The sequence below is a fragment of the Triticum urartu genome, chromosome 1A, assembly GCF_056163025.1.
Source record: "Triticum urartu cultivar PI428250 chromosome 1A, HENAU_Tu73, whole genome shotgun sequence".
Taxonomy (NCBI): domain Eukaryota; kingdom Viridiplantae; phylum Streptophyta; class Magnoliopsida; order Poales; family Poaceae; genus Triticum; species Triticum urartu.
The window spans coordinates 41,583,663-41,593,454 of record NC_141873.1 but is presented as its reverse complement, the minus strand read 5'-3'; the positions used below and the strand labels follow the sequence as shown (position 1 = coordinate 41,593,454).

At 49.0% G+C, this 9,792-nt stretch overlaps 1 protein-coding gene across 2 annotated transcripts; it reads right to left on the bottom strand.

The window, feature by feature from the left end:
* Window positions 1-300: 300 nt before the first annotated feature.
* LOC125548164 (glucan endo-1,3-beta-glucosidase 10-like) lies at window positions 301-2,605 on the bottom strand. 2 transcript variants are annotated; one of them, XM_087545865.1, is made up of 2 exons: window positions 1,298-2,605; window positions 301-669 (listed from the first exon to the last, which is right to left on the bottom strand). In XM_087545865.1, the coding sequence occupies exons 1-2, from the start codon at window positions 2,464-2,466 to the stop codon at window positions 615-617; spliced, it is 1,224 nt and encodes a 407-aa protein (XP_087401991.1). In that variant the 5' UTR covers window positions 2,467-2,605; the 3' UTR covers window positions 301-614. The 2 variants fall into 2 exon arrangements, with proteins under 2 accessions (XP_087401991.1, XP_048567820.1); XM_048711863.2 differs by having other exon boundaries at window positions 1,303-2,602.
* Window positions 2,606-9,792: the final 7,187 nt, after the last annotated feature.

Sequence of the window (9,792 nt, the reverse complement as noted above, 5' to 3'; positions counted from 1 at the left end):
GAAGAAGGCAGCCTCTCTTTCATAACCCTAAATCTAATAAAAAATTGAGATATATACTACCACATATTAGTGTATGAGACATGAATGTATCTACACCCCGGTTGTACGATGTATTTTTACTTTGTCACAAAAACTAATTATGTATCTTTGTATTTACTAGATTTGTTTACATGAAACGGGGGAAAGGAGTATATTGTCAAAACAAGTGTTTGAACGAACATATGTATTTTACTAGGCTTGTCTCGAATATTGCCACAAAAATTTGAAGTGCTTTCTAGTAGTATGGAGCCAGCCAGTGAGTTGACAATCAATATATCCATCCATGACCTTGCGTTGCATGATTACCAGTAAAACAAAAACAAAAGTGCCTGGTTTGATGACACTGACTAACCCATTAGCTTGCCACCGATTACAGAACCACATCAACTGAATTAACATGGAAGATTGGAGCGGAAGGACAAAATAGTTTCTCCATGACAGAGCGTCAAGAAACCAGGGACTCCCCTGACTCCATTTCAGACACCAGAGGCTTCCTTCCTTCCTTCCATCCACCACACATATCATTCCATCTAAACACCACTTGGAAGTTGCTCAGAATCAGAATGCTATCATCATCAACAGGACAGCCTCACATGCTGCCATGGTTGCTTGTGTCCATGTCCACCAACCCTACCCAGCACAAGAACAAGCACAAACACAAGGAGACACATCAGCGGGTGACCAAAAGGTAGCAGAGCCAACATGAAGACAGGTCACTCAGAATTTGTTCTTCTCGTTTGTGATTACAGGTCACTTAGCATTTATCTCCCCCTTTATGGTTTCATAGTTTTGTATTGCATATGGTCACACAGAACAAGCAGGTTGTGTGTATCGACGGCCCACATGTCAGTCCAGTGGCATGTTCTTATAATGTACCATCTCTGTTCCGAATTATGAGAAGTTTTAGATATTTCAACATGGACTATATACGGACTGAAATGAGTGAACAACACACTAAAACGCGTCTATGTACATCCGATTCAGAAAAAGTTAGAACATCTTATATGCTTTCAAATTACCATGGTTATGATGTCTTACATTATAGAAACAGAGTTTTGGATCAAGCAATGGCATGCTCCTTTATGCCATGATATTGTTAACTTGGGGCTATCAAAAGACATCAGCAAGCATGAATGATGCAACCTTTTCAACTTGCCTACACTTTTACCATGAAAACTTTGCAAACTAGTCCAAAATGGAGCTTTTTCAGTTCAGAAAGGAATCGATGCAAAGCATGGAGAAAGCAAAAGGCAGAGACCTCACCATGTTTGCCTTTGCCGATGATGCCGAGATGCTGTAGTAGCCATTGCTCTGCGGCCCGCCGCCGGTAATGCTTCCGGCGCCGCCGGCGCCAGATGAGGTGGTGGCGTTGTCCTTGGGCAGGCGGTAGGCGAGCTCGTACACCGGCGTGCCGTCGGGCTTGAAGAGGCCGTAGTTGCGCTCCGACGAGGGGCCGGGCTTCATGTTCTCGTTGAAGAGCGCGAACATGTAGACGCGCAGCGGCCCGTCCGGCCGCAGCGGCGTGCCCTTGCCCTCGCCCACCAGCCGCATCACGTTGCCGTTGTACCTCGCGGCGTTCCGCGGCGTCGCTCCGGTCTCGTTGCCGTCGCCGGCCGACGGCCACCCGGTCTCTGACACGCGCACCTCCACCGCGCGCGCCGCCGCGCGGTTGGCCGCCGCGATCGCGTGGTACACGGCGTCCACCTGGGCCACCAGCATGTTGGGGTATCGCAATCCGGACGACGGGTCGGGGACGCCGCCGTGGCCGGGCTCGAGCAGCGCGTACTCGAGCTCCACGCCGGCGGGGTCCTCGGCGTAGGCGAAGTAGGGGTAGGCGTTGACGAGGAACGGCGAGCCGGTGCGGGCGTGGAAGTCGAGGATCGGGCAGAGGACCGGGAGGAGGTCCTTGCGGAAGTAGGCCGACGAGGGCGGGTAGGAGGTGGCGAGCACGCCGAGGTTGTGCGCGGTGGTGACCGCGACCTGCCTGTCGAGGCCGAGCTGCGCGAGCGCGTCGTGGATGCACTGCATGGCCGGGAGCAGTGACGGAGAGAGCGCGGAGCTGTTGGCGCCCGTGAGCACCTCGTTGCCGACGGTGAGGACGGCGATCTTGGTGGCTGGGAGCGCCGGCTGGATGACGGAGTGGACCCAGGAGGAGGCGCCGGAGGGGGTGGAGACGGCGGCGAGGCACTCGTCGGGGACACCGACGACGAGCTCCACGCCCGTGTTGGCGAAGGAGCGGAGGGTGGCCGGGTCGGCGTCGTAGAGGCGGACGCGGCCGACGCCCAGGCCGGCGAGGAGCTGTAGGGCCGAAGTCGTCGGCGGGAGGTTGTTCCCCACCCGGCCGTAGTTGATGCCCAGCAGCGCCGACGGTGTCGCCTCGGGAGCGGCCGGCAGAAGGAGCACGAGCAGGAGGAGCAGGAGCGGCATTGTCTTGTCACGGCAATGTGTGCTGCGCGCGAGACGTGGATAAACGATACAGTAGAGCTGGAGTGAGTGAGATTGCGGGGTGAGCTGGAGGAGGGGTTTGGCATAGAGTGGCTGGAGCGTTGGGGGTTTAGTGGCTTGGAGTGGGCTCCCTACCGCTGTGCAATGGCGGCTGCTAGGAACCAACCAGATGATTTCTTTCCTAGAGAAATCAGCTGTCTAGGCCAGCCGTCCGATCTGCCACTGGTGCCCGTTCGATCGCAGCAAACGCAGTCCATCGTCTTTTTCATCCACCTCGCGCATCATTGACCATCTACGTAGTGGCATCTGTGCTGGCGAACTCAAAACTATGTTCAAATTCGTCACTTCATGGTCCATTTGTTTGGCAAAAAAAGTACTTGAGAAAGCCTAATGTGATTGACACAATCAAACTTTTGGCATTTGAAGAAGTATAAGAGGGTTTCTCAATATGCTCAATTCCATCGATTGCATGCACCAGATATTGCAGAACTGTTGGTAGCAGGTGGTTGGTAGGTTTGCAAGGGCAATGCCAAGGTCATAACGGAGAGACCACAATCATGCTAGAAGCATTGTCATCACAAGACCCGTGGATTTGTCACTCTTTCTTTAACATGCCAGGGTCTCACAATGATATTATGTGCTTCAACAATCTCCGTTATCTGCAAAACTTTGTCATGTGTAGCCTTCAAAGTGCAACTATACCACTAATGTGCACAACTACCAATAGTGTCTATCCTCATTGGCCGATGACCGACTATCTCCGAGCCAAAAGGTAACATGAAAAGTCTCTTTGTCCAAATGCATGAAGGTTCTAGGAAGGCTGTGGAAAGGACATTTGGAGTGCTCAAATCTCCTCAGGCTATTGTTCATGGACCTGCAAATATGTGGGATCTCTATACATTGTGGAAGGTGATAACTTGTTGTGTGATCATGAAAAATATAATTGTGGAGGATGAGGATGGTGTCCGTAATGTTGATTTTAAAAACCATGGCCCACATGTCTACCTCCTAGAACAAGAGGCAAACTAGGTTGCACATTTTCTTCAGATTGCATCGGTAACTTCCAGATTGAGAAGTGCATCAACAACGCCTAAATGATCTTGTGGAGCATTTGTAGATACAACATGGAAAGCAATAGATTGGTTGTATACTTTGATTTTTTTGCTGATGTTTGAACCATGTCCTCTAAATAGTATTTATGTTTTAAGTATGTGTGGATTTCTAATTTTGTACTGTGTATTTACACGTTTAAACTATGTCTTTCAAGTGTTCAAGTTGGTTGAAGAAAAAATGAGCAAAATGCATACCATGCAAATGGGGGAGGCCGAATAGGGGATGTCATTGGGCGTTGGTTTTTCATGGACAAATGAGCCATGCCCGCTGACATGAAATATGGGATCTCATTTGATGTTAAACTTATCTAAATTTGACCAAGTTTACTAAGAAACATAATGATTACATCTACAATATCAAGTCTGGTATCATTAGATAAATCACTAAACGAGATTTCATATTTTATTTGGTGTTATAGATGTTGATATATTTCTTAATAAATTGGGCAAACAGAGAAATATTTAACTTCAAAAAAAGTTGATACACCTTATATTTAGTAAAAAAGGGGGGGGGGGGTGCTAGGGCTTAGATGGTTTAAAATACATGGAATATCTAAATGGGCATGTTCCCCATTAATCTGTTCCACTCCTTGTCGTGGGAATGAATCTGACGGTAAAGGAGGGGTAGGATGGAGGAGCATGGTCTAGCTACAGCACAAGTGTGACAGAAGAGATTTACGAGTTCATGCCCCTCTTGAAAGAGTTAAAGATCTACGTCTCGAGCTGCTGGAGCTGTTTTCTTATGTCTGGATAATTACCAAGGATTGCGAACCCCTCAACAAGTGCTACAGGGTGGCTTATATACAGTGAACCCTTGAGCTAACCCTTTACATGGAGGAATTGATTATTATGTTGATTATAGGCATTACTACAAGTAACTGAAGGTTTAATCGCTAATAACGCTAGGCATCATGCTCTTCGGTCGCTTCAGGTCCCGCGTGGTCTCTTCGTCTCCCTTAGCCGAGTGCAGGTGGGGTAGTCGAGTGACTGCGATGCGGCCGACTGGAATAAGGCTTGGTGAGCACCTGAGTGCACCTGTAGCCTAGGAGCCGTCTTGTCTGTTGATATGGGGCCCTAGATTTAGTCCAGGATGTCTGCTCCTTGACCCTACCTGTAGTAGGTGACTCGTGTTAAACACCGTACATGTACACTTGATGTAACGACCTCTCCCTAGTCTATAGGCACGTCCTTCTGTTACGGCTTGCATGCACCTGCGTGTGCCCCTGCTACCGCTGCGCTCTCTACCTCTCTCTTCTACTTATGTAACAGTTCAGATCAGATGTAATGGAAGAGATATACGAGAGAGTTGACCCATCTATCTTGGTTATCAGAGCCATGTCAGGCACAACGGCTAGCACCGCACCGACAGTGTCTTCTCCTAACCTCCCTCCCGCCTCCTCCGACACCTAGCCGACGCTTCACTCCACTACCGCCGGCGCTTCACTCCACTACCGCTGGCGCCATCACTTCCTTCACCCCTCCCATGGTTTCTCTCCCTCCCATCACAATTCACAACTACAACATCTCCTCCTACATCCGCTTCTTCCTTGACCCTGCCCAAAACAATTACCACCGATGGAGGACGATCTTCCGGTCTGTCGCCGCCAAGTATAATGGGCTCGCTCACATCGACGAGAGCGCCAACCTCGATACCACCGATCTAGAATGGCGCCAGGCGGACATCTCCGTCCTCCTGTGGTTTCATACCATTGTCGTCGACACCCTCCTCGACGTCGTCATGCCCGATGACGCCACCGCCCTCGACGTCTGCATGCGCATCGAGCGCTACTTCCTTGCCAACCGCACCTCTCGCGGGATCCATCTCCGTAGGCAGTTCAACAACCAACAGTAGGGCGACATGTCCATCACCGAGTACACTCGCCGACTTAAGACCCTCGCCACTGCCATCGGCGACTGTGGTAAGCGTCTGTCCGATGATGATCTCACCACGCAGCTTCTTCATGGCCTTGCCAAGCCATTCCACGCCATCGGCGACAACATCGGCAACACGGTGCCCCTCCCTGACTTCGAGACCGCCGTCTCTCGGCTCTCTGCAGCCGAGGAGAAGATGCAGCAACGGGCTTGCTTGAGGGCACCTCAGCCCTTGTCATCCATGGTGGACTAGGCGAGTCCTCTTCCTCGACTAGTGCTCGCAGCATCAACCCCTCCGGTGGTGCTCGCGGCGTCCCCGGCGACTCCTCTGGACATGGTGGCCCTGATTCCTCTGCTGGTTCTGTGTCCGGCGGCGGCCAGGCCTCTGCTGACCCCGGTGGAGGAGGCCAAGGTGGCGGCAGCCAGGGCGGCGGTGGGCAAGGCACCGACGGCTACGGGCGTGGCCACGACCGAGGGCGTGATGTCTACTACACAATCTTCTTCTTGTAAACATTGTTGGGCCTCCAAGTGCAGAGGTTTGTAGGACAGTAGCAAATTTCCCTCAAGTGGATGACCTAAGGTTTATCAATCCGTAGGAGGCGTAGGATGAAGATGGTCTCTCTCAAACAACCCTGCAACCAAATAACAAAGAGTCTCTTGTGTCCCCAACACACCCAATACAATGGTAAATTGTATAGGCGCACTAGTTCAGCGAAGAGATGGTGATACAAGTGCAATATGGATGGTAGATATATGTTTTTGTAATCTGAAAATATAAAAAAAGCAAGGTAACTAATGATAAAAGTGAGCACAAACGGTATTGCAATGCTTCGAAACAAGGCCTAGGGTTCATACTTTCACTAGTGCAAGTTCTCTCAACAATAATAACATAATTGGATCATATAACTATCCCTCAACATGCAACAAAGAGTCACTCCAAAGTCACTAATAGCGGAGAACAAATGAAGAGATTATTGTAGGGTATGAAACCACCTCAAAGTTATCCTTTCTGATCGATCTATTCAAGATTTCGTAGTAAAATAACACGAAGCTATTCTTTCCGTTCAATCTATCCTAGAGTTCGTACTAGAATAACACCCTAAGACACAAATCAACCAAACCCCTAATATCACCTAGATACTCCAATGTCACATCAAGTATCCGTGGATATGATTATACGATATGCATCACATAATCTCAGATTCATCTATTCAACCAACACAAAGAACTTCAAAGAGTGCCCCGAAGTTTCTACCGGAGAGTCAAGACAAAAATGTGTGCCAACCCCTATGCATAAGTTCACGAGATCATGGAACTCGCAAGTTGATCACCAAAACATACATCAAGTGGATCACGTGAATATCCCATTGTCACCACAGATAAGCACATGCAAGACATACATCAAGTGTTCTCAAATCCTTAAAGACTCAATCCGATAAGATAACTTCAAAGGGAAACTCAATTCATCACAAGGAGATAGAGGGGGAGAAACATCATAAGATCCAACTATAATAGCAAAGCTCGCGATACATCAAGATTGTGCCAAATCAAGAACACACGAGAGAGAGAGAGACAGGGAGAGAGAGAGAGATCAAACACATAGCTACTGGTACATACCCTCAGCCCCGAGGTTGAACTACTCCCTCCTCATCATGGAGAGCGCCGGGATGATGAAGATGGCCACTGGAGAGGGACTCCCCCCTCCGGCAGGGTGCCGGAACGGGTCTAGATTGTGTTTTTGGTGGCTACAGAGGCTTGCGGCGGCGGAACTCCCAATCTAGGTTTCTTTCTAGGGGTTTCTGTATTTATAGGAATTTTTGGCATAGGTCTCACATCAGGGGGGTCTCCGGATCGTCCACGAGATAGGGGCCCACGCCCAGGGGGTAGGGCGTGCCCCCACCCTCGTGGACAGCCTGGGACTCTTCTGGTCCAACTCTTTTACTCCGGGGGCTTCTTTTGGTCCATAAAAATCATCAAAAATTGGCACATCAATTGGACTCCGTTTGGTATTCCTTTTCTGTGATACTCAAAAACAAGGAAAAAACAGAAACTGGCATTGGCACTGGGCTCTAGGTTAATAGGTTAGTCCCAAAAATCATATAAAATAGCATATAAAACATCCAAGGTTGATAATATAATAGCATGGAACAATCAAAAATTATAGATATGTTGGAGACGTATCAGGGCGCGGTCGCAGCGATAGCGGGTGTGCACCGCCACAGCCTGCTGCCATCACTCCATGGATGGGCTATTTTGCGCCCTATGGGGCGGCTCTACATCGCCCGGTGTGGGTGCCCTCCAACGCCGCTGGTGTGCTCGGCCCTCGTCCCGTTGCTCCCACGCAGGCGTATCCAGTTATGTACTCCGGCCCGACGCCCTTCCCTGCTGCTGCATCTGCCCCTGGATCGAGCTCCTACACCATGCTCATGTTGGGGAACGTAGTATTTCAAAAAAATTCATACGATCACGCAAGATCTATCTAGGAGATGCATAGCAACGAGAGGGGAGAGTGTGTCCACGTACCCTCGTAGACCGAAAGCGGAAGCGTTTAGTAACGCGGTTGATGTAGTCGGACGTCTTCGCGATTCAACCGATCCTAGCACCAAACGTACGACACCTCCGTGTTCAACACATGTTCAGTTCGATGACATCCCTCGAGCTCTTGATCCAGTTGAGGACGAGGGAGAGTTTTGTCAGCACAACGGCATGTTGACGGTGATGATGAAGTTACCGGTGCAGGGCTTCGCCTAAGCCCTACGACGATATGGCTGAGGTGTGTAACTGTGGAGGGGGGCATCGCACACGGCTAAAAGAAGACTTGGTGTGCCTTTGGGGTGCCCCCCTCCCACGTATATAAAGGAGGGGGAAGAGGAGGCTGGCCCAAGGGGGGCTCCATAGGGGGGAGTCCTACTTGGACTCCCGGTCTAAGTAGGATTCGCCCCCCCCCTTTCCTATTCTAACTACTCCCTCCTTCCATCTATATAGGGCCTAATGCATTTTTTAAGACCGCCTTTGACTATTTACAAGATTAATAGCACATGACATGCACAATATGAAAATTATATCATTGAAAGTTCCTTTCACACACGAATTTAACGGTGTGCTTTGTGTAAGTTACATGTCATATATTATTGCTTTAATATTTGGTCAAAGTTAACCTCGAAAAACGTATTAGGCCCTATATAGATGGAAGAAGGGAGTAGGAGAAGGAGGGAAGGAGGAAGAGGGGAGAAAGAAAGAGAGGGGAGCGACGCCCCCTCCTTGTCCAATTCGGACCATCCCTTGGGGGGGGGGGGGGCGCGGCCACCCTTGACGCCCTTATCTCCTTTCCACTAAAGCCCATTAAGGCCCATTACTTCACCGGGGGGGTTCTGGTAACCTCCCGGCACTCCGAAAAATACTCGAAACACTTCGGAACCATTCCGGTGTCCGAATATAACCTTCCAATATATCGATCTGTACCTCTCGGCCATTTTGAGACTCCTCGTCATGTCCGTGATCTCATCTGGGACTCCGAACAATCTTCGGTCATCAAATCACATAACTCATAATACAAATCGTCATCGAACATTAAGCATGCGGACCCTACGGGTTCGAGAACTATGCAGACATGACTGAGACACATCTCCGGTCAATAACCAATAGCGGAACCTGGATGCTCATATTGGCTCCTACATATTCTACGAAGATCTTTATCGGTCAAACTGCATAACAACATACATCATTCCCTTTGTCATCGGTATGTTACTTGCCCGAGATTTGATCGTTGGTATCATCATACCTAGTTCAATCTCGTTACCAGCAAGTCTCTTTACTCGTTCTGTAATGCATCATCCCGTGACTAACTCATTAGTCACATTGCTTGCAAGGCTTATAGTGATGTGCATTACCAAGAGGGCCCAGAGATACCTCTCCGATATACGGAGTGACAAATCCTAATCTTGATCTATGCCAACCCAACAAACACCTTCAGAGACACATGTAGAGCATCTTTATAATCACCCAGTTACGTTGTGACATTTGATAGCACACAAGGTGTTCCTCCGGTATTCAGGAGTTGCATAATCTCATAGTCCGAGGAACATGTATAAGTCATGAAGAAAGCAATAGCAGAAAAACTAAACGATCATTATGCTAAGCTAACAGATGGGTCTTATCCATCACATCATTCTCCTAATGACGTGATCCCGTTCATCAAATGACAACACATGTCTATGGTTAGGAAACTTAACCATCTTTGATTAACGAGCTAGTCAAGTAGAGGCTTACTAGGGGCACTTTGTTTTTTCTATGTATTCACACATGTATCAAGTTTCCGGTTAAT

Excerpts from the sequence above, each read along its gene's own strand:
- LOC125548164 (XM_048711863.2), bottom strand. The coding sequence starts at position 2,466 with ATGCCGCTCCTGCTCCTCCTGCTCGTGCTCCTTCTGCCGGCCGCTCCC. Across the intron at positions 670-1,302 it reads CATCGGCAAAGGCAAACATG|GGTTGGTGGACATGGACACA; the intron begins GTGAGGTCTCTG and ends TGTGCTGGGTAG.